We start from the raw sequence: 24,228 nt of genomic DNA, 5'->3' as shown, positions 1-24,228 counted from the left end.
ACCACACAACAACATAACTTTTCTTTATTAAAAGAATCTGATGATGTGGTTTGTGTTAATCATTCATTATTAATTAACGTTTAATTTAAGTTTATTAATTGCTTTACATATCTTTTTAGATTTCGATATAAAATAAGATATTAAATTTATAAATTTAGAGATTGAATTTTTTACGTAAAGTCAATATCGATTATCGTTGAAGGAAGTTTATTTTACTATCGTATTACTTATTTTTATTTATTTAAAACTAAGATGCTAAAATAAATTTGAATTTCACTGGTTTTGATACAATTAGATTAATTAGATTTTGTGAATGTTGATCTCATTCCAATATTTAGAAGAGATAATTATTCAAAAAAGTAAACTGAAGATTAGGTAGTCAATCATGAAAATGAAAAAGAAAAAAGAATCAAAGTCTCGTTCAAATTATAAAAAAAAAAGAGAGTTTGATCGAAGTCGTCCATGGAAGTGCGAACGAGAAAGCAAATACACACGATGGCCGCCCAGTCTCCTCCGAGTCTTCCAAATTATACTCCGTATTCCTTTCAACTTCTCCCCATTTTTCTCTCTTTCACCATCTCTCTTATAACTCGCTCAATACTTCAACACAAACTGTTCGCCTATAGCGCTTTTTTCCTGCTAATTTCAACTCACCCCTTCGAATTTTCCCATTTCTCCAACACCCCATTTCACTGTTACTCTCAATCTCAATTGGGTCATCTTCCTTTTTCCAATTTGCTATTTGGGTTTTACCCTTAATCTCGATTGGGAGCGTTAATGGAAAACAGCTCTTTTTATCAGAACATCAGGGGAGAGCCCACTCATGGTGGTCAATACATTCAATACAATGTGTATGGGAATCTGTTTGAAGTTTCTAGGAAGTATACTCCACCCATCAGGCCAGTTGGGAGAGGAGCTTATGGAATTGTGTGGTATGAAGCTTATCTTCTCTGCTTGTTCCTTTTGCTTTTGCTCGTTATTGTTTCTTCTTCATTCTGTTAAACTTGGGAGTTCTGGAGATTTTTCATGGATCTTTTGGATTCTTTCTGTAGAGATTTTCCAATTCATTTGAAAAGATGGATTTTACCTGTATTGCTCGGGAATTCTGGATATATATTTAATTTTGTTTTTGTTGATTTCCTTTGTTCTTTTGAGTTTATGAGTTTAGTAGGATGCGCTGATTCTGAGATTGTTTTTGAATTTTGAGTCGCTTCTTTTTTCTCTTTATATCTGTTCCATATCGGTATCGATCCAGTTAGAAAAGGGTCTTATTTGTAAAAGATGAAACTTTCTTCTTCTTCTTTTTTTTTTTTTTGCTGATTCTGATAGTTTCCCTAATTCTTCCTTTTATCTTGTTTTATATCATTATTAAAGTGTCCCATCTTCTCTATTTTCTGCAATTTACTAGGTTCTGTCTTGGTAAGAATCGTAAGATCAATTTAGAAAATTTTAAACATGTTTAGGCAATCAATATAGACATTGTCTTGTTCAGATGTACTTCTCATCGAGGTTTTCGTTAAATCATATTTTCACCCAGAAAATTAAGTCAATATTGATTAATTTAAAGGTAAATTAATGTTTTAATATATTTGAAGTTTTAACACTCTCTATGCTCCTCACTTTTGTACTCAAGAATTAACGTGAGGATATAGAAGTGGACTATCGGTATGAGTTGGGGAGGGACATCGTAGGAGTGTGATCTCCTTACCTCCTAGTTATCAAGAAAACACCAACAAGCTTAAACTAAATTAGTAAATTTGATCTTTTAACCACAACAGCTTTTAGCTTTTACTCAATCTGAGTTAGAGAGTTTTTAGTAATTCTAATGTCTTCAATGTGGAACTTGCAAGAGTCTTCTTGCATCAAACATTAGAATTTTCTGTAGGATCTTGTGATCATGAACAGCTTTAGATTTTTTTGTTCTTTTTCCACCCCAACATTCTTTTTTGAGGCAACCTTATGAGGTTCTTTTTAGGATCTTGTGAAGGGCTGAGAAACCTTCTTTTTGGACATTTTTTCATTAAAGATTTTGTAAATAATCTTGGTCTTATTTTTTTTATTGGAGTTCGTTTGTATATCTAGTTTTGGGACTCCTTTTGCAGACTTGTTTTCTGTTATGTCTTCGTATTTTATCATTATTTTCAATAAAAGTTTGTTTTGTTAACAAAAGTTATCAACAATTAAAGCAAGACATTACTTGTTTGTTCTGTTCAGTGCTGCTTTGAACTCAGAAACAAATGAAGATGTTGCAATTAAGAAGGTTGGCAAGGCATTTGACAATAGAATTGATGCTAAAAGGACCTTACGAGAAATCAAGCTTCTTCGACACATGGATCATGAAAATGTAATTTCAGTGTCTATGTCATTTTAGATCTTTTTTACATTATCTAATTTGTTATAATTATATCTATTAGTTCTCTCCCTATTGGGGTATCCATCTCCATATAAAGTATGAGCCTTAGTCGAAGGGATCTAACAAATAGTTGAAGAAGTTTATTTCATGTTCTCAGTTCTCACTCTGATTTCTGTAAATTTATTGGTTGATCACGATCACTTGATAGAATACATCTGAGTATTTCCAGTGAGTTTTATCATTTTTAGTTCCTACACTAAAAGATAAATTTTTTTGTACATTTTTATTCACATTTCAATTTAACAACCATTATTTATTGGGTTCTTTTTTTCATGTAATTAATATTGTAAATTATGTGCCAAATTCTTTTTCCAAATATGATAATATTTCTTCAATTATATGACCATGTGGGCTAACTTTTTTTTTCCCCCTCAACTGCAGATTATTGCTCTCAGAGATATTATAAGACCTCCTCAGAAGGAGAATTTCAATGATGTATACCTTGTTTATGAATTAATGGACACAGATCTAAATCAGATTATACGGTCCAACCAATCATTGACTGATGACCATTGCCGGGTTGGCATCTCTCATCTTCTTGCAATTACAGTACTATAAACATTTTAATTAGACATTGTATTGTTTATGAATTTCAACAACAAAAAATGTTACTTTCAAAAAGATTTACTCACTTCATAATTCACTTTCTTCTTTCACGCTTTATTATCATATTGAAAAGTTTTTCACATGTCACAAGATCAAAGATATCAATGCCAATAATCATATTATGGCTCATCTATTAGTTCTAGAAACCCTTACCAATTTCATCAAGAGTTGACTTTGAAATATCCTTTGAGAAACTGAAGAAAGCCTACAATTGGAACGGTCCATTGACATAACTTGTGTTCTAATTTTTTTTCAACTTCGTTTTGTTCTTATCATCATCACTTTTTCCTTTTAATCTTTCTGTAGGAGGAAAAATGGAAAATTTACACCCTTTTCCGTTGGTGGGATATGATACTTCTTGATTAAAAAGATGAAACACCTACATAAAGTATTAATGATTATTATCTTTTTCCTAAGTTGTGTATTCTGTATGGAGTGAGTTGAGCTTAGTTGGGATTGTTACCCTATATTTAAGAGTATGATTTTGTTGATGCTTCTTCGAATCTTATCAGTACTTCAATTTTTCGATATGCAGTACTTTCTATATCAGTTGTTACGAGGGCTAAAATATGTGCATTCTGCTAATGTTCTACACCGTGATTTGAAACCAAGCAATTTGTTCCTCAATGCAAATTGTGACTTAAAAATTGGAGACTTTGGCCTTGCAAGGACAACTTCTGAAACTGATTTTATGACCGAGTATGTTGTTACTCGGTGGTATCGTGCACCCGAATTGCTCCTTAATTGTTCAGAATACACTGGAGCAATAGATATTTGGTCTGTTGGCTGTATACTTGGTGAAATTATGCACAGAAAACCATTGTTTCCAGGAAAAGACTATGTTCATCAGCTAAAACTTATCACTGAGGTATGTTTGCCAGTTATCAGAATGTCTGATCTTCCTATTTTTCACTCTTTCCCAACTTCAGGTACTGAATGACAATAAACTAAAGACCAATTTTGTGGCAAAGCCTTGAAAATCCCTCTAATCTGACTTTACACTTGTTTTCCTTTTGGTTTGTGAAGCTCATTGGGTCACCAGATGAATCGAGTCTTGGATTCTTACGAAGTGACAATCCAAGAAGATATTTTAGGCATCTTCCTCACTTCCCCAAGCAACAGTTTTCCTCTAAATTTCCCACCATGTCTCCTGCTGCTATTGACTTGCTTGAGAAGATGCTAGTCTTTGATCCTACTAAGCGCATTACAGGTATAGTTCAATTTAGTGACTTATACAACTAAACCAACTCTTCTAGCTCTGTGGATATTTGGAAAACTGTAGCCTAAAACACTGTATAACAAGATAAGATTTGGTGTTTATCTGCTTGATTGTGATAATATAAATATAAGATAACTTGCCATGCCTCAGATTTTTATGGGGATGTACGTTTTTAATGGTAGTACATATAATAGTCACATTGGTACTACATATATTCTCGTGATACAAAGACTACTTTTTACGACCTTACTTGAGCAGGACTTATCCCATAGGTTGTATAACTGTGTCCTTGAATTCTAAAGATTTTGTACTTTTTTGAATGATCACATTGAACCTTGATGCTTTGCAGTTGATGAGGCGTTGTGCCATCCATATTTAGCACCTCTTCATGATATCAATGAGGAGCCAGTATGTCCAAGGCCTTTCAGTTTCGATTTCGAGCAACCAACGTACACCGAAGAAAACATCAAGGAACTTGTATGGAGGGAATCCTTGAGGTTCAACCCCGGTCCCGCTTTTTGAGGATCATGTGTTTGTTGTTGTATTCCTTTAACTGATGAAGGACAAGATCCATGAAGTGTTTCCCAGAAACCAACTTGGTGTAAATTGGGCGATTTCAGCTGTCCATTCTTTTCCCATTTTCTTTCTTTTGTTGCATTGTTTTGGGATGTAAAATAGATCCATGAATGAGTCTTTGGACATTCTTGGAAGCTCTCTTGATTTGTGCAGTTGTCGTATGCCAGTTTGTCAATTTGATAGTGATGATAGAATAAGTTTTTCTTACTAATTTTTGTTTCACGAAGATTCAAATCTTTGATCTCGTTAGCAACCGTGTATGGGTTACGTGATTTCAATTATATTAATATATTTTTATACTATTTTATTATTATTCTTGATAAGTGATTTCTAGAGTTAAAGGATGATGTAGTAGACATGGTTATTACATAAGGGATGAAAATAGTTTGAAAAGTCAAGATGGAAATATTGATTTCAATGAAATGTTGTGAAGAATTAAAAGCTTATTAGGTTGGCCATTCAAAAACAAAAAGTTTTAAAATAGGGGATTTAATCTATTCACTAAATATTAGATTTAATATAGAGTAATTGTTTTAAGAAGATTTTGTGATTTGAGTGTAAAACTAAGTCGATTTTCATATCCCTCCATTCTATATGTATTCTTCAAAATTATGCATTATTCTATGAGTGGGGCCGAAATTGATGGTTACAAAAATTGTTTTTGGAATATTTGAACCATATAAACTGAAGTGATCATCGGTGGATCGGTTTTAGTCGGTTCACTTGACTATTGGATGTATTTTGATAGCTCCTGCTCGATTGCATTGGAGTTGTGTTCACTTTTGCTATTACAAAATTCATTGTAGAGAAGTAAAAGTATGTAGAAGTGGACTTCGTCTTCAAAATCTTAGCTGTATGAAGTGATTGGTTGGTTCCATTATTTCATACGCGGCTTCATCTTCTTTTTCTTCCTCTTCCTCCTCCTCCACTTTCATTCCTCTCCCAATGGAGTTTCTGAATCCAATTCTCTTTGTTCTCATACTTTCTTCATCAACCATCCCTATTCTTTCCTTTTCCCACTTCTCTCCCACCGATCACTACCTCATCGATTGTGGGTCAACCCTTAAGTCCACCGTCGATCATCGCATCTTCCTCTCCGATTCCTCCTCTTCAAGTTCACTTTTTCTCTCTTCCCCCCGCTCTTTCTCTCTCACAAATCAACACCCATATCAAGGTTTGCCCCCATTTTACAATTCAGCTCGCGTTTTCGAGATGCCATCCAAGTACGAGTTTCAGATCAAAGACGAAGGCACACATATGGTACGTCTCCATTTCCAAGCTTTTACCTCTTCAGATTTGGACCTCATTCGTGCTCGATTTCACGTTTTGGTTAATGGGTATGTGGTTTTGAGTAATTTTAGTGGTGTCTCTGCTGTAAACCCTAGAATTAAGGAGTTTCTTATCTGGGTTGGAACTGAAACTCTTGAAATTACCTTCGTCCCTGTTAAGAAATCGAAATTCGCTTTTGTTAATGCGATTGAAGTTATTTCTGCACCAAAAGATCTTGTTGCTGATTCTGCAAAATATTTGAGTTATGAACATAGTGGAAATGTTGATGGGTTGTCCAAGGAAGGGCGTGAAGTGTTGTATAGAGTCAATGTTGGGGGGCCTAAGGTTACTCCCTTCAATGATTCTTTTTGGAGGACTTGGGTTCCTGATGATGAACACTTCGAATCAAATAATGGATCAAAGAAAGTGTATACTACTGGAAGAATTAAGTATCAGGAAGGTGGGGCAAGTCGTGAAGTTTGTCCCGATAATGTCTACAACTCTGCTCGAGTGATCAAGAGTACAAATTCATCGATTCCGAACACCAATATGACATGGACCTTCCCCGCTATCAATGGATACAACTACATCGTTCGCTTGCATTTTTGTGATATTGCAAGTATATCAATTGGTTTTCTGTTTTTCAATATCTATGTTAACGGACACATGGCATATGAGAATTTCGATCTCTCAACCGCTGCTAATTGGGAACTTTCTACCGCGTTCTATCTTGATTTCATGGTCAGTGGTGATCAACAAGGGGTTCTTAGAATTAGTATAGGAAGCTCTAACCAGAGTGTTCCATATGCTATAGATGGTCTTCTAAATGGAATTGAGATCATGAAGTTGAATAACTCTTTAGGTAGCTTTGATGGTAACCTTTCTACTGAGATGATTTTGAAGAGATGTCAAGGAAACACCATTAATTTAGTTCCTTATATAGTGATTTTGTGTTTGGTGGTAATTGTGTCGCTAATGTTGCGTCAAAAGGTAATCAGAAGGGAAGATTCTTTCTCGTGGTCGAAATTGCCTGTTGTGGATAGTTGGAAAGTTAAATCTAACATGGGAATGGGAATAGTCAATTCCTAGTTAAAGCTTTGTTCAAACTTGAGGATACATAAAGTTTATTCAATGTCTAGATATAGAAGGTGGTGGAATTATTGTATTTGAAAGCAAGTAAGCTATAATAGAAATCTGTAACATAAAGTTTGTTTTGAGTGTAATGATATTATGTAAGTTATTGAGAGAACAATCTCAAGAAATTGGCATAAATACATCTACTTATGTAGTTTTCTTAGTCGGATTTAACATGAGTTCAGGGTGCTTGAACTCTCTCAACTATGTACTCCTTATATAATATATACAGAACCAATGAAGTGTCAGTAATTGTAGTTTGCTGAGAACATGTTCCCCAGCCTACTTTAGATCTAGGTTAAAATCTCATCTCATGTACTTTTTTTTTAAAAAAAAAAACTTCTTCCTTGGTATAAAACCATCATGTATTTTTGAATATATGCACTTGTTTACATATTATTAGAAAGTTCTAATTTAGAAGTTTGAGACATATTGTAGTGTTTTTGGAATGGCTTGATGTGTTCATGAAGAAGTTAAGTAGACGATGATTTTGACGACATTAAAAATCTAAAATTAAAACCTAACTTTAGAATGAAATTTGATATTTTTCTTTATCCTTTGCTGCCCTTAAATTATTGAATAACGATTTTGAATTTCTGATATTTCCATCTGTACGTTCATAGGGGGGAAATTATGAAGTATAAAAAGTAAACAACAAAATGTCTCAGCATTTATTGATGGATGTAATCTTGCCTTGTTAAGTTCATGTAAATATTATCAGTTACTTTCAAGCTTATTAGGTCTAACTGTCAACTTAAACTAGTTTCAATCCGATCGTCGTTAATTTTGATCGCTCTTAGCGGATTTTTCCTTGCAGTCTATTTTTCATCATCTCTCCACATTTTAATCCTTGCCAATAACTCTTGGGGAACTCTAGAACAGTTTTCAAGAACTACTCCTTTGTAACCATATCAATCAAGTTAGAATGGAATTTCAATCAATCCTATGATAAATTATTAATTGACCATAGCATTACTCAACAAAGCTTTGTTTTCTTTTAATTCCCTTAACTAAACCACTTTAGAATCATTTTTTAAAGGATTAAAACCACTTTTGTCATATTTAAGCTGTTGAAGTTGACTTTTTTCTTTTTATTAACATTAACAATATGTTAAATAACATGATTTAAAAATGTAAGAATAAGATGATTTTTTTATCCCACCGTTTGTTCTTTTCAATTAACATTAACGATATGTTAAATAACATGATTTAAAAATGTAAGAATAAGATGATTTTTTTATCCCACCGTTTGTTCTTTTAACGTTGAAAATAACATGAATATCATGTTTAAATTGTATAGAAAAGAATATTTTTTTTTCTAGATCACTTTCATTTCGAATATGGTTTACAAAAACTATTTGAAATCCAAATAACACTAATGTTTAATTACATTTTCTACGAGTGTATACAGAGCGTTTCAAACCACATATATTTATTTCACTAAAAAAAAGACGGTTAAATACCTATAACTTCAAATCTATATTTAAATATATTTTCAATTATTAGTAACTTAAAAATAAATTAGCCACAAGAAGTGATCGTCGAAGTTGGCTACCAAAGACATTCGCTGGAAGTAGTGACCAAAGGTGGGCATGATAATTGATCATTCGAAGGTAATCTTCATTGGGGTTGATTACTGAAGTGATTGTTTGATTTAGTTTCTAAAGGTGGTCATTCAGTTGGTTGTTAGGGCAAGTCATCAATAATTAGCTTTAGAGTGAGCTTACAATACAATTATTATTGTAAAGTCATAAATAGTGCTATTGTACCAAAACGTTCCTACCCTCATTATCTAAACACACCTCAAACAATGAGTTAATAACCAATCCAATTCACTCCAAATTGAGGCCAAACAACCCATTATTATTTTCTATGGAGAACTCCATTAGTCATTGTAAAGCCCCTACAAATATTTGACATCTTATGACCAACGTTTAAGTAGTACAAGCTCTAAGCACTAAACTATTACACGTTTCTCCAAAAGAATACTTAAATAAGGAATATTGCAAAGAAATAATACTTCCTACAATAATGACCATTTGCACAAACTTTACAGATTCCCTTCCTAACATTACTCAACCACCCCTCACCCAGCAAACCCCAAAAAAGAAAACTCTTGACAAAGGGGAAGAAGAAAAGCCATATACACAATATTGATTGAATTAGTATTACAAGGAGAAGAAAAGCCATATCCTCCAATCGGCAAGGCTGAAGTAGCAAGATTCTAGTGAGACTCCACTCATTATTATCTAATGCTTATGTCGAGAGGGGTCGATTAATACTGCTCTGCTTCGCTCTCTGTTAACATGTTGATGCTTGCTTGATCAAATGTACTTCGACCGGTTTGCGATCTGTTATCAAAAAACCAACGAGATAATCACATTGGACATGGATATGGAAATGAATGTGCCATTTCATTTGGTGGCAGATGGTTGATGAAGATGAAACAATGGTTAGAAGCTAATCTTTGCTATTACTCCTCCAATTTTTCTGCTGACGTAAGTCTTTCGTTCAAGTCTTCGAGCAGATCGTGATACTCTACAAATGATGACTGGGAACACATGAAACAGCACACTATCAGAACAGTACTCAATTTTTCTATCTTTTAATTACTTGAATTAACATGAAAGATTTCTAGCAAGTCTTAAAAGTTGAGCACAAAATTTACCTGTAGGGTGCTCTTGTATGCTTCCCACAACCGTAGATCATGCCTAAATAGATCAGACAGAACCTGTGAAAATTAAACAAGAAACAAATTTTGATGAATTTCAGTTATATTTATAGTTGAGTCACATCGCAAGGAGGTTTTATCTTTCATACTCTACTCATTTTATTGGAAAAGAAAATCCTTCTGATAGTTTCTTAACAAAAAGGTGATAGAATGATACTTTATGACTCTGTTGCATGAAAATGCACAAAGGTTTCAAATGGAGAGTTATTTTATTTCAAGACGTAGTAAGTAAATTGGTTTCATGTCAAAGAAAATACATCCCTTAGGGGGTGTTTGACAACTTGAATAATTTGAGAGAGTTGGGTTGGGTGGATAAGAATGAAAACCAACCCCTTTTTGGTTAACCAATAATTAAAGAGGTTTACTACCTCGTTATTCGTTTCAACTCACATCGTTATTTGTGTCAACTCTCAACAATTTTCCTATAACTATTACCAACTTAACTTTTTGTTTTTATCGCTGACCAAACACCTCCTTAATTACTCTGGTAAACTACCTTAGGATTTGTATAAAACTTCTAAAATTGAACTAGGGATATTAAATTGAACTCGTATGAAACAGCAATAGGTGAAGTTGCCCAACATATACGCAAATGTAGTAAACAGAAAAGTGCATACTTCAGACCGTCTTAGAAGAGTGGCTAAAACAACAATCCATTCCTTAAACTTAACGGAGCACATATGAGCCAAGAGGAAATCTGCATCCAACCGGCTTTGAAGTGTTCCCATTTGAAGCTGGACAAGAAAGATAAGCACCACGGTAAGAAAGAACATTGCAACCACCCTAAAATTTGAAATTTTGCATGATGTATGAAAATACTAAAGAATAATCCAAAATAAATATTATTGGATGGCAACCTTATTAAGTTGTCACTTTATGGAAATAGTAGCACTAATTTCATGTGATAACAGAAAAATAGCGAGAAGAGAGTTTCTGCCACAGAAGAAACATGACTGAAACTGGTGACAACAAAGAGAGAGAATTCTTATACTGAAAAAGAGAGTTCAGAATTTGATGACCACATCATTTGAATACCTTCTCCCCAATTAGTTCAAGCCCTGATGCAAAATCCTTTAAACGAGCACTTCCATATCTCTCCCTTTGGAGATACTCCTGCAAATATTACAATTAGAACACAACTCCCATATGTAGAAATCAACCTGACTATTGAAAAAGTACTAGAAAAATCTTTTCCCCACCACTAAATCAAACTGAGTTCCTTTGACAAATGCTACAAGCTTTGATAATTCCTTCCCAGACATCAAATAGCTAGCATGACTTTCCAAAATGGTTTTGACAGAAGTAACATGTGCGCTTGGCTCCTTGAATGATGAACTGCAAATAAAGAAGACAATATGAGTTAACACAGTTCCAAACAAAATTTTCCAGATTTTTTTTCGGTCAGGAAACAGCTTTCACTAATAAAACTTTGAAATGTGCAAAACAAATTATCAATATATTAATCACCTTCTATCGAAGGTTTGGTTCCTGCTAGAACGAAAAAGAAAATAGCCCAAGAATCGAGGTGATAGTTTGTCTGAATCTGCCGATGCATGATCGTAGTCTCTTCCAGATCTCAGCAGAAACCTCACCTATAATAAAGGAAGAAACATTATTAAATCCTCAACAAGATTAAGCTAGCACAATTAAGAGAAACAAAAATATGCCCAATATTACCAGCTCTCCAGCAAGCTCATACAAGGATTCGTCTAGTGTTGCTTGCAATAGGCGTGAAGCGCAGTACTGACTAACCGCAGGGCCTTCAAGTTTTGCAATCACCTGTGATATTCAAACAAAACATATCCTGTTACCTTGAAGTTTGGTCCACATTCCATATTTCATGGCAAAAAGCTGCTCATCATCTTCAAATATGCTCTTCACTTTAGTTCACTACGTTGTGATAGATTTATGTTGTGCAGCTCAAACAGAACATATTTCCTATCTAGTTCTTGAGCAAAAAAACTATGAGATTCTAGAGTATGGAAACTTCTGACCAGTCTTCATATACTATAGAGCCACTAGTTAGTTCTCCTACAGAATTAATCAATTCTAAATGAAAATTCAAACCAGATAATACATTAAATTCTTCTGGATTCTCAGGCATAGGGATCTAAATATCTGCAATAAAGTTCAAAGAAGTATCCTTGATGTGTTTGATTATGTGTGAACAAAGTAATTTTTAATATTTAAAGATCGAATTTTGTTAATTTTATTTTATAATCTTCACGCTGTTTCAGAAAAGGAAACCATCTCTTACAAGTATGTAACAGGCTGCAGTGCGATACCACCTCCGCTGGAAGCACTCCTCAAACAGCCTGAAAATTGAAACTGTAGTAAATAGCATACCACTACAAAGGGAATATAACAGTTAAAAGATATGAGGTGATCATGTGTATGACATGAGTACATTAAAAAAGTGCATATGCCATAACACATGTTAATTCTTTTTAATAGATCTTTAGATATAAGAACACTGGTTGCTTTTGAATGGAAGAATTATTAATAAAAATCCAGGTGCCCAGAAAATTTTGGTGAAATATGTCTGATTTTATCGATTCAATTAATCCAAGAGAATCAATCTGCATGGGAAACATCAACGTTCCATGTTGCTGTTAGACAAGAATATAAGAAATATTCTTAGTTTCTAGTAGGTAAAATAATGCAATGAATTAATACATAAACACAAAAATTCTTTACATATCAAAGACTGAAAGAAGACAATTATAAATCTATCATAGATATTTGCATGTTTTCCTTCATATAGGTCAAAGGGAAAATTAGTCCAGAAGGAAGTCCTCTTCCTCCAAAAGTCCTCTAACAATTAAGTGCCTTCCTCTATCCCTTTGAAGTCCATTCATTAGTCAGTCTACAACAATTAGCTTCCCGTTTAGATGTTCCTATACTATATCTTATACATAAGAACCTATAAAATTGTAAGTGATTATTGTAAGTTAATGAATCACGTTTTAAAAATGTATCCGCTGAAGTGTAGGTCAGTAGGTGACTTGGTCCTAATCCGATCCAGAAAATGCAGGGTCTAGAAAAACTATAATTAAGCATCCCAGGTTCCAGGTACTGAAATCATTAGAAAATCCCAATAAGAATGTCCTATCACCTACGCATGGGATTTTGCATGCATATATCTTGTATTAAAAGTAGGTACAAGAAACCAATGTGTAAAGAGTATAAAATTTGTACTCTGTTGATCTTCCAGCAGCGGAGAACAAATCGGCCCAATGTCGAGCATCAGTTTTTCTTGCAACACTTACAACTACATCGTGATACTCAGAGAAATTCTTTATCAGCTCACATGTCTTTTCCAAAAGTGACAGCTTGTTTGCATATTTAGCCGCTGTATTCTGGTTCTTGTTCACATTTTGCCTACAATCAAAATCACGATTCATGATGTAAAGTTCAATTAAAGTTGAATATTATAGTCTTTGACATAATTACATCATTGACTCTTATCAAAGATACAGTGACGTGAAGGTTAGAAATTGAGCAAAATTGAATTCCATCAGGATGTGCCTTAAGTCAACAAAAAGGACCTGAGGTGTTACCTTTTATATTTCCTTTTATTTTAAAAACTTCTTTTCAAAAGTTTTCCCTCTTGTTATATACATTTTTTTAATATCCAAGTGTCTAACCTGAGCTACATTGAGTGCACTGCAACTATACTCACAAGACAACTATCTAACTCTACTACATTTAGTTGCCAAGGTAAATCGTAGAATATAACTAGGTGATCACCATAATTAATATCAATTTTTCTTGCCAAAATGGCTTTTCCAACACAGGTTAATATTTTCTCTTTAAGTGTCTCATGCTTAGAGGTTTAAAAGGAAGGTGTTTAGAAAACTACCAATTTTTTTTAAAGAAATGTGTTACTTCCTCCCAGGTGAATACTTTTACGCACCCTCTAACACATTCAGACAAGCCAGAAACTTATTGCCTAATAATATTCCAATTGCCTTAAACATTGTGCTGCAGATAATGGGACAATATAAAAGTGGAAAAAGAGAAGATGCACAGCTAATATCACAAAAACTTGGGGATACGTTTAGTTCATGTTTTGAATTTGACAACTGGGAATTTATTGAAAAATTAGCAAAATAAGAACGAATGTACTGAAAAAATTGAAACTATAAGATAACAGCTTTGGAGCATAAATTTATACGAGGAAAATTTAAATGATATGAAGTAATACAAGAATTGAGTGAAGCAAATTTTCCTTTCCTAAAGGCATTACCTGGATATTTCTGCATCAAAAACTGTAAAAAGAAGCCATTCTAGACAATGAGAAAAGTGAGGCTTCTCTGCTGATAATCGTGCCAACCTTAGAGCTTCCTCACTTTTATCTCTCTGCAGATTTCCAATCACATTAAGATTTAAAAGAACGTCTGTATTGGATATATAATAGTAGCATGAGACTATTAGACATTAACTGTCGGGATGAATTTATTTCTTCTTTTCTTTCCAATGAAAACTCTATCTTCAAAAGTTTTTTTTTGGGTACTTTTCATGCTGATGATGTGATAGGCCCCCATTTCAGAAGGTGAACACTAGGAAGAGGGGCTAGGAAGGGGAAGGGCAATCAAGTATCAGGAACTTGAGTGGGATAAGAGTTTGTTAGAAAAGTGGGCCCAAGTTAGTTACTGTAGGCCTAGTCAGGATTTCCCTTGGCTAGTGTTCTCACTCTCCTATACCAACAATGTTGGATTGGTTCAGACAGTATTTCTGGTTAGCTTCATCTTCAGTAATAGAGAGATAATTTAGTTAAAACCATCAATATAGTTACAACTCTAGGTAATATTCAATTTTTTTTCCTTTGAGGAAGCTGAAGCCAGAAAGTATCAAGTTCTAAGATATAGCCCCCACATCCATGCATTATGGGACCATTGAACTCAATGAAGCTTCAATAACATGAGAAGAATAATGAGCTACCTGTAGAAGATGCCGTAATAGGCAATGCAGTATGGTTTGAGCTTGAGGTGATGGCTCAAAACATGGAAATTCTGTGCTTGCAGAAAATGACATTCTTTGAGATACACCTACAACAACACCAGCATTTGGGAGAAGTCCAAGTGGGTATACCTCCCGATCAAATTCCAACTCTGGATCCAGCTACAAGCAGGTTTATACCTTAAACAAGTCAGGCAACGTCCAACAACTATTTTGCATTTAGATGACTCAGAATAACCTAAAGATAACATTGTCTCATACAAAAGATTAAAGCAGCACAGACAACCACCTTGTACAAAGTGTATAGAGACTTTTTTTTCATCTTTAAATTGAGGTATAGGGATATGCAAATATAGAAACAGTCAAACAGAAGGGCCAGTCAACAGATGAAAAAATATTTTAACCAAAATGTTATACATTGATCTTTAGGAAACTTTTTTTAGATAAGAAACAGTGGACTATATCACTCACAAAACGAACAGCCTAAGGGCGGATTGCAAGGTGTTAAAAACCTCCAAAAGAACTAAATCAAAAGCGCTTCCAAAAGGAGAGCATACAGTAACCTCAAATGATCAAATAAAATTGGAAGAATCTTATAAAATGAGAAATAATTGTGAAGAACCAAAAAGAATAACACTTCATTTTCTTGCATCTCTTAGGAACTCACAAGTTGCAAATATGTAACTATTAAGAATTTAGTAGTCACAGGCCCACACAGTCATACCTGCAAGAAATCCTCCTGCTTAAAGGAGTCGACGCCTGGAGAAGGATACCAAACCTGCAAAAAGCTTCCAACGAGAATAAATATCAGCCAATTCCAAATTAAAAGAAACAAGAAAAATTAACTACACAATATAAGAACTGATAAGAGTACAAAAGAAAATTCCTTGCAAATTTTGGGAGTAAACTTTTATGTCATTAAAAAAGGTGCAAGAAAGACCCACTACACATAAGGTACAATAAAGACTAAGGGTGCGTTTGGGGGTGGGAAAGAGTTATGGGGAAAAGGATTATGATAATCCTAGGATTATCAATCCTGATTATAATAATCCTAGTGTTGTGATAATATGTGTTTGGGGTTAGGGTTATTATTGGTAGTGTTATGGTAATATGTGTTTGGGGGAAGGAATATGAATGGTAGTGTTATGACAATATGTGTTTGAGGGAGGGATTATGATAGTAGTGTTATAATAATATGTGTTTGGGGTTAGGGTTATTATTGGTAGTGTTATAATAATATGTGTTTGGGGGAAGGATTATTACTGTAGTATTATGATAATATGCGTTTCGGGGAAGGGTTTTATAATTGTACAATTATTATAACATGTGTTTGGGGGAAGGTTTATGAGTGTAGTATTATGAGAAGATGAAGTAGGGAAATTTGTAGGGTTATTTAACCCTAATCCCCAAAAGTGCAAACCCTTGGCCCAAACAAGGTTTGAGCCATAACCCTTTTCCCAATCCCCTGAATCTCCATCCAAAACACACCATAAAAGTTTAACAACTAAAATCTAGACACAAGTACAAACTTACTTGAACAGTATATGTTTTATAGGTTGTACAACTTATAGTACAAACAACTTGAATATGAAGTGTTGGGACAAGGAGTGGAATAGTGAGCTCCAACAAGTTATCAAGTCTATGGAGTTGTGAACTCCTGGGATCCATGGTGTAAGGAGTATAAAATTGATATTTTTTTAGTAGTGGGGCCCACCAACTTTTTGTGCCAAACATAGAGTGGAGTTCACAACTTCTACTTCTCAACTCTTTGGACCAAACACACCCTTAAGCCTTTTACTCTTTCCTTTTTAGTTTCTAAATGGAAATCATTTGTAAACACCTATAGATGCTTGGATTCTCCACTCGATTTCAAAATTATTTTTCTTACTGACGATCTTGAGGAAGAAGTTTTTATGTACATACCCACTATGTTTTGAAAAGAAACTTGGGTCAACAAAATGTTATACCAAGAATTCTCTTTAGGCCTAAATAGTATTCAAGAGAGTAGTTTAAGTAGTTTGGAAAAGTTGTATCTAATTATGAATTCTTCATAACTTTTTTAGAGAAGAAACAAAGTAGATGCAAGAGATAAAAATATGTAATGATAATAAAATAAAGTAAAATAAAACCCCTCAAAAAGTATAAATTTTAACATCTCTTTTTTTGAAAAGGAAATGAGTCTCAATATCATCAATATTGAAAAATATAGAGACAAAAGCTCAATGCAATAGGGTTATACAAAGAGCAGAGGGGTCAAGTACAAATGTTTCTTAATAATCAATTTCATAAGTTTGAGTGAAGCTTTTAGCTAATAGTTTTATATCACTCAATACTACCCTCTACTTTACACTTTATAATGAACGTCCATTTTAGAGAAAGACCCAGCATAAGAAAACAATATGGACAAATAAATACTAAAATATTGATTCTATCGGATGTCCCCCAAGAGACATAAAGACTAAAATATTAATAGGTAGTATTTTTTTTTTGGATAAGAAAATATTAATAGGTAGTATTAGCACGCAAATATTTATAAATATTTGAAATCCAAGCATCCTTCACCTGCAGTCCCCGATGACCATAATCCAACCAAGAAACTTCCTCAATTAGATTTGTTTTATCCTCTGAATGACCACAAGTGACCCAGAATAATTCAACAGAATCAGTAAGCTCCCTTTCTCGTCCATCATCCAAATCCAGAAGAGAAAGTTCTCCATTTGCTCTCAAAATCAAACATCTAGCAAAGCATATTAATCCTCTTAGAAGTATATCAAATGAAGAATACCAGTTTATAACATGTGGATAAATACCTTGCAGGCTCTCGAACTAATGTGGGAGAAGAAGAGATATGACTGTTTGAAATGCCTTCTTTTGGGAATTGTTCAGGAATAAACCGCATTGATGCTGGATGGCTCTTTGCAGTCATAATTGACAATTCTCTTACTGTAGAAAGCTGTTTGTCATTTTATCACTTAAAATATGAATGAAGAATTAATTAATCGAAGTGTTGTCACTCAAGGGCAACTGAACACTTGAGAAGAAAGTACATTGGGCAAGTACTACCATTCTCAAAGAAATCCTCAAATCAAAGTAGTTAAAAATATTCGTTTACCTGTAATTTGGGGGTACTAGATAATGTCAATTCACCAAGTAATGTCAAATGGAAAATGTGAACATCAAATGGTCGATAGGTGACTAGTATATATTCTTGATGTACATCCATCACCACAGGTTTTCCAGGCAGTGGTTTCCGACACAGTAAAGAACTCTGGTCAAGGTGATACCTTGGGAAGAAAAGCAACTCATACCTGCAATGGATTAATCAGGATTACAAAACATAAATCTGTGCTCAGGATACAAATAAGTATAGCAAAGTCTATACAAAAGATTGTCCATCCATAAAAAAGATAGCCAAACACAAAAGTCAAACAAGAGCGTGGGAATGTCCAAAAGATACAGACATATAATTAACTCAATACATGTTAGAATTAGTTGTGGCCAGAAGAAGAGCGTAGTTTGAAATAGTTCCTTACATGTTAGAAGATTCAGTGTAGTTGCAAACTACGATAATCTTCCCCAGCCATAATAAACCTTCACACTTAATTTTTTGTTCTTGAGTAATATCCCCAAATACGCGCCACTTTTTCACCCGAATATCATACAAGATTAGACCATGTAGACCGGCAACTGCTAAATACATACCATCCTCACTAGCTGCAACATGTTGAATAGGCCAATTTTGAGAAATATAAGAGACCTGAACCAAGATAAATGTTTTCAGAGATAGAAATATAAAAATAAATAACAAATAAAACTAGCTGGTTATATGAATGCCTACCGGAAGGTTAACATTAAGCATTTTAAGTTCGTCGCTATCTTCTGATTGCACAATGAGCAGTCGATCATCACCATATATTACTTGCCGTATGTGTGTTGTGCGAGAAACGCCTCTGTTAAGGCAACACTTGCCAAAAGAAAATGCAAGTATTCTTTCTGACGTTCTTTCCTCAACAGCATAAAGCTTGTAACCATATTCATCCCACTGGATCAGCGAAGTACCACCAATTAAAGGTTCATATTTGCAGTCTTGGTTTGGTTTAACCATTGGAGATGATACAGAACTTAAACCAACTTGGCGGATAGTTGACATCAAACGGCAACCAGAAATGGACCATACAGCTAGCCCTCTTAATTTCCACCCAACTGCAAAAGCAGAATTATCTGGTGTCCAGGCAATGCAACTAACATAACCAGTGTCCTCTACAGAATATCTGCATGATGCCAAAATCATCTTAGATACAATGAATTAGTGTGAGCATAGACAATCTTGAATCCCTCAAATTCATGGCCAATAAACCAGCAACATTAAAGGAGACTCCATCCTTAAAGTAATTAACAAATTTTACTAGCAATGAAAGTTTTAACCCAGATACCCTACAGAAATGACATTGGTTCTTGACGGTACAATTTCTTTGTTCTGGAAAAAGATAACTCCAGGCTTACCCCCAGTCATGCAAAGAAACAGAACGAAAGAGGGAGGCAGAATCTGCTAGATCATATAATTCAACAACCCCTCTTCTGGAGCCTACTGCAAGGATTTGTTGGTTTGGAGCGACAGATGTACACACAGCATCTACAGTACCAAAAAAAAATTCAGCCTTAATAGCATCAGTGTACTTTAAGCCCTTCTTGCTTACAGAACATTGCACTAGCTTTCCATCAGAATAAAGCACAAAGAGCATCCTCAGAGGTAGACAAAGGTCCAACTTTATGATAACAGATTGCTTGACATCGTGATTGGTCTTGAGAATCCTTGTAGAACTTTTATAAGCAAGACCATTGTCCAGAGGAAGAGAAGGTAGGCCAATTTCATTGTGATCACGGGTATGAAGATCAATATCAAAGGCCCCATAGAACTGTTTAAGAAAGATATGTTGAGAAGAAAGCCAGACAAAAGAAAAAGGAAAGTTAATTGCAATTCAGCCTACAGAACACTGATGATTGACAAAACTAAACATATGAGAATGTACTTGGAAAATATTTGCTAACTGATCCAAAAAAAACCTTTACACTACCTCTCCCTTCCAGGATATACTGTATAAAGATCCACTAGAAAGCCCAATAAACATATGCCTGCTGTCGCTTACAATGTTGCTACTGCAGAAACAATTTAAAATTTAAAATTCAAAATTGATAAATATAATATAAATATCATTCATACATATAAACATGAATTGTCAGATATTAGTATGATGTAACTATCACTGAATTCTTAATGAGTTAGTTCAAAAGAAAAAGATGCATGCAGCAAGCATATGATGAGTGTCAAGGGGATGTCAACCTAGTTGAGATGTCAAGGTGCACTCGTTGGTCCTTAGGGCTTAGGTCTTGTCTTTTCATTTTAATTTATATCTTTATATTGTCTATTCATTTTCCTAATGAAGAGACGTGCTTCATTTTCAAAAAAAAAAAAGTGATGCAGCAATTCCACTGTTGTCATTCCATTTAAGGATATCGGTAAAGTACTTCGTCTAGAAGTGTGGATTGTTAATTACATTGCTCATTGACGAGCATTCTGGTGGTCTGGTATCATAGTACACAAGTTTTTAGAAACCAAGTCTCAATGCTTGCATTATCACGTCTGTAGTAAAGTGATTCACTAATCTTACAAATACAATTTTTTATTGAAGAAAGAGAATAATAACTATTCTTGGGATGGAAGACATTTGAAATGAAAGGCTTTCTTTTTTTTGGATAAGAATAAGAAACAATTTCTTTCATGTATGATATGAAATAGTGAAATTACATAAGCAGGGAAAGAAGCCCCAATCTAAAGGAGTTACAAAAGACAGCCAATTGGACAAAAGAGGGGGGAAATGGAGCTATCATGTAGTTATCATAAATAAGATTTTATTTATTTGGTACACATCAAATACAGGAATAATCTAGACACGTATCGTACATTATTTTCGAATCCTTCATGGAAATTTTATTTACTTTGCTACTCACTTAACCTTCATTTCTTAGAAATATTTGAAAAATCAAGTTCCTAAGACAGATCCAGCACCTAGCTTGGTCGGTAGCTAAAAGAAGATTAATGCCAATGACTGCATTGAAGAAAGAAATCCTTGCTAATTTTTTTTAACCTTAGTACGGTAAACCTTGCAAGAGTTTGGTTGAAAATTTAAGTATTCAGCTTATTCGTCGGCCTTTTGAAATCCTTTCCACCAAGCAACATGTTTATTAAATACTGTTGCAACTCAAGTCCAAATATCCACTTTGCAGTGAAATCCCGAATAAGCTTTTGCATCACGTGTTCCTCATGGAGATAAACAAGATTGATGATGGAAATTAACCTATGGACCTTTAGGCATATTTAGTGTGTTTGGTTGAAACTATATATATGTGCATCTTTCAAGAATGAACCTCATCTGATCCAGTTGAAATTTTTCTCCACCTCACAACTGTACCTCCTCCATCAATAAAAGTCTATCATTGCCAACTTGAGGATTTAAATCACTTAGCATAAAACACAGCGAAAATGTTGCCAAGTTCCAAAGGGTGCTAAATGCTCTCTCTTCAGCAAGAATGACAACTCAGTGCATCAAAAACAAGAGATAGCCCTGTTATCAAAATTAGAAGAGTGCATACACTGTCAAGTCCCTTGCTGCAAAAGGCACCTGCTCACTAAGAACCAAAGAGACGGTGGCAAAAGACAAACCAGAGGGCTGTTTTCCTCCAAAGTGTATCTTTCTATCCGTGAATTGGACCTTAAAGATGTGGAGAAAGAAAGATGATGTCTGCAAGAAAAATTCAAACATGAGATTTATTAAAGGGAAATATTTAAGTAAAATAATTCAACACCTGCATTGTTGAAGCTTATTCTAAAAACAATAATAAATGACACAATTTTTTCTCCATGTCTTTCATTGAGAAGCTATGAATTGATTGAGAAAAAGGAACGAATATACAAGATCATGCTTGAAACCAGCTCACAAAAAGGAATCTTAATACTAACAAAGAATCAGACCCCTATCCAAACTAATAAGTCTTAACTGATAATTACAAAGATAAATTTGCTGTTTCTACAAGAAAATTCAAAGACAGGCAAAGAAAAATCTAGAAAGACGAATTTTATAAGGCCAGAAGTATTTAGCTTCTCCAAACCTTAATCATGCCACCAATATCGAGAATTAGATCTCGGTGTCACAACTAAACCAATGCCATAGTATAGGAGGGTATCTAATTACAGATTGGATGGATATAACCTCAACCAAATTCCATTCAAGACACATAAGCTATTAAGTGTCTACATATGCTATTAACATGAGCTCCACAAATGCTTTCATTTTAAAATATTAGAACTTGACACTAACGTAAACATTAAATTAACAGGTATAGGTTGGACATCTATAGAAAGGTTGCCAAGTTCCTAATTACAAATAACAAAAATACAGAACCTAAGTTAACTAGCAGTGGCATTACAGTTTACGCAAGAAATATTCAACCAGAATGAATTTAGAATACAAAAGGAAATATGACTTACAAGAATGGCAATTAATTTGGTATCAGGACTCCACACAGCCTGAATATTCTCTCCTTCCCTCTGCACTGAATCCGAATCTCGCTTGTACTTCCCCAATCTTATTCTATGCTGAGGTGAAGACAAACCCAAATATATTCCAATGTCAAAATCCAAAAAATTCAAAATTCCCATTACCCAAACCAAAAAAGGGGAAGAACCCATTTTGAGAAACATGAACGTAAACTAATGGATGAATTGGTACCTGGGCTGAGCTCCAGAGTTCGAGATGAGTGGGAGAAACAACGAGTAGTAAACGATTAACGACCTTAAGGTAAATGATCTGCTGAGAAGATGGGCAAAGGGAAGATTCAAGGGGGATGACCTGGGGCCATCCATAGGCCATATACATCTTGCTCTGTTCCTTAATGTAAACGTGGATTGAGAGGTGAAATGGAGGATCAAAGATGATGGAGATGGAATGAGGTAGAATTAGGGCTTGTGAGAGAGATCTGAATCATAGGTTAAAGAAGAATAATGAAGCCATTTTTGCCCAATTATTATCGAGTTCCGATGTGGATCTCAGAAATCCTTTGAACAGCAACGAAGTTTGTTTTCATTTTACGAAAGTGATACGTTTTTATTTGAGCTTTTTGGAACTTAGAGAAGTCAGGTAACACACAGCTTATACCCTTCCCTTCCCCGCTAACTTCTACTCATTTTATAACCTTTTTTTTTACTATATGAATTTTACATTCATAGACATTTTGTGTATACATACTTTTAGATCTTCATTTTGTTACAAATTTTTCTTATAACAAAATCTAGGGAGGTTATTGATCAAATTAATAACTCAGGGATGTCATTGTATAGTGTAAGGATGGTTTTATACAATTTTTTATTCTTCTTTTCTATATAATAAAAATGTTAATTCACCTATTATGTTTATGTTTATGTTTGAATCCATTAACATGTGAAATTGTTGATGGAAATTTAATGCTCGTCTTAATTTTTTGAATTATTATAGATCAAATCAACGTCAACCCAAACATTGTACATACAAATCAATATATATAAATAAATATATATATATATATATATATATATATATGATCACAAGCACTAGTAGATGAAATGACACGTTTTTTTTTATTATATTGTTGGTATAAAAAAAACATAAAATTATCACGCACAATGGCATAAATGTGAAATTATAGCCAATTTGGACTTTTGAGGAAAAGCAACGGAGAAGGCTGAGAGAACATTCATTACAAGTAGTGTTAGAGGACTTTTATGGGCTGGCTCCAGGAGAAACAAGTCCAAAATAGTGATATGAGGCCCAAATAAACGGCCCAACCCACTAAACTCACCAAATACAAGAAAACTTTATTCTAAACCTTTCCACTTAACTCCAAACATTTAATTTAATTAGAGAAATTGGTGTAGACATATATATAGTAAGATTTGAAGTTTGATTTGGAAATTTGGTAAATTATGAGTGAGTTCATAATTTTTTATTTGTAGTTTATTCTTACAACTAGGAGAGATGTGGGTAAAAATAAGAGAGAAACATTTTATAGGAATCATAATACAATTATCTTTGTAAATTCCACACAAAATACTATATGTAATTTCTTTTCCTTTTTTAAGAAAAAAGAGTAATTAATGATTAGGCCTTCCTTACCCAATCCAATGATGGTCAGTTGATCGCTAATTAATGCCATACTAGTGGCCAAAAAACTGAATTAACCATAAAAACAAAATTCTTATGTTTCATTATTAATTCCTTTGATTGA

General features: G+C 34.0%; 3 protein-coding genes across 4 annotated transcripts; 2 read left to right on the top strand and 1 right to left on the bottom strand.

Annotated features, from left to right (window-relative positions):
* Positions 1-452: 452 nt before the first annotated feature.
* Positions 453-5,127, top strand: LOC101215189 (mitogen-activated protein kinase homolog MMK2). Its single transcript, XM_004138422.3, has 6 exons — positions 453-932; positions 2,215-2,344; positions 2,795-2,932; positions 3,555-3,887; positions 4,046-4,229; positions 4,588-5,127. The coding sequence occupies exons 1-6, from the start codon at positions 778-780 to the stop codon at positions 4,758-4,760; spliced, it is 1,113 nt and encodes a 370-aa protein (XP_004138470.1). The 5' UTR covers positions 453-777; the 3' UTR covers positions 4,761-5,127.
* A 632-nt stretch (positions 5,128-5,759) lies between these two features.
* On the top strand, positions 5,760-7,172 carry LOC105435723 (probable receptor-like protein kinase At5g24010). Its single transcript, XM_011658054.2, has one exon. The coding sequence runs from the start codon at positions 5,760-5,762 to the stop codon at positions 7,170-7,172; it is 1,413 nt and encodes a 470-aa protein (XP_011656356.1).
* A 1,876-nt stretch (positions 7,173-9,048) lies between these two features.
* LOC101220897 (RAB6A-GEF complex partner protein 1) lies at positions 9,049-23,120 on the bottom strand. 2 transcript variants are annotated; one of them, XM_031887217.1, is made up of 23 exons: positions 22,698-23,120; positions 22,457-22,564; positions 21,562-21,710; positions 19,986-20,067; positions 19,414-19,826; positions 18,749-19,181; positions 18,444-18,667; positions 18,023-18,218; positions 17,721-17,863; positions 17,473-17,647; positions 15,635-15,688; positions 14,893-15,072; positions 14,198-14,310; positions 13,147-13,329; positions 12,206-12,263; positions 11,626-11,727; positions 11,416-11,540; positions 11,148-11,283; positions 10,984-11,061; positions 10,566-10,682; positions 9,886-9,948; positions 9,695-9,768; positions 9,049-9,568 (listed from the first exon to the last, which is right to left on the bottom strand). In XM_031887217.1, the coding sequence occupies exons 1-23, from the start codon at positions 22,842-22,844 to the stop codon at positions 9,493-9,495; spliced, it is 3,429 nt and encodes a 1,142-aa protein (XP_031743077.1). In that variant the 5' UTR covers positions 22,845-23,120; the 3' UTR covers positions 9,049-9,492. The 2 variants fall into 2 exon arrangements, with proteins under 2 accessions (XP_031743077.1, XP_031743078.1); XM_031887218.1 differs by lacking the exons at positions 21,562-21,710; positions 22,457-22,564; positions 22,698-23,120 and adding an exon at positions 21,337-21,356.
* Between the last annotated feature and the right edge of the window lie 1,108 nt (positions 23,121-24,228).

This window comes from Cucumis sativus, chromosome 6 (genome assembly GCF_000004075.3).
Source record: "Cucumis sativus cultivar 9930 chromosome 6, Cucumber_9930_V3, whole genome shotgun sequence".
NCBI classification, from domain to species: domain Eukaryota; kingdom Viridiplantae; phylum Streptophyta; class Magnoliopsida; order Cucurbitales; family Cucurbitaceae; genus Cucumis; species Cucumis sativus.
The sequence above is the reverse complement of the archived record's forward strand: the minus strand, read 5'-3'. Positions and strand labels throughout refer to the sequence as shown.

Coding starts and splice junctions, on each gene's coding strand:
- LOC105435723 (XM_011658054.2), top strand. CDS start 5,760: ATGGAGTTTCTGAATCCAATTCTCTTTGTTCTCATACTTTCTTCATCA.
- LOC101215189 (XM_004138422.3), top strand. CDS start 778: ATGGAAAACAGCTCTTTTTATCAGAACATCAGGGGAGAGCCCACTCAT. Junction 933..2,214: donor GGAGCTTATGGAATTGTGTG/GTATGAAGCTTA, acceptor TGTTCTGTTCAG/TGCTGCTTTGAACTCAGAAA. Junction 2,933..3,554: donor TGACTGATGACCATTGCCGG/GTTGGCATCTCT, acceptor TTCGATATGCAG/TACTTTCTATATCAGTTGTT.
- LOC101220897 (XM_031887217.1), bottom strand. CDS start 22,844: ATGTATATGGCCTATGGATGGCCCCAGGTCATCCCCCTTGAATCTTCC. Junction 15,689..17,472: donor ATGGTCATCGGGGACTGCAG/GTGAAGGATGCT, acceptor AGCTTTTTGCAG/GTTTGGTATCCTTCTCCAGG. Junction 9,569..9,694: donor TCAGCAGAAAAATTGGAGGA/GTAATAGCAAAG, acceptor TTTTGATAACAG/ATCGCAAACCGGTCGAAGTA.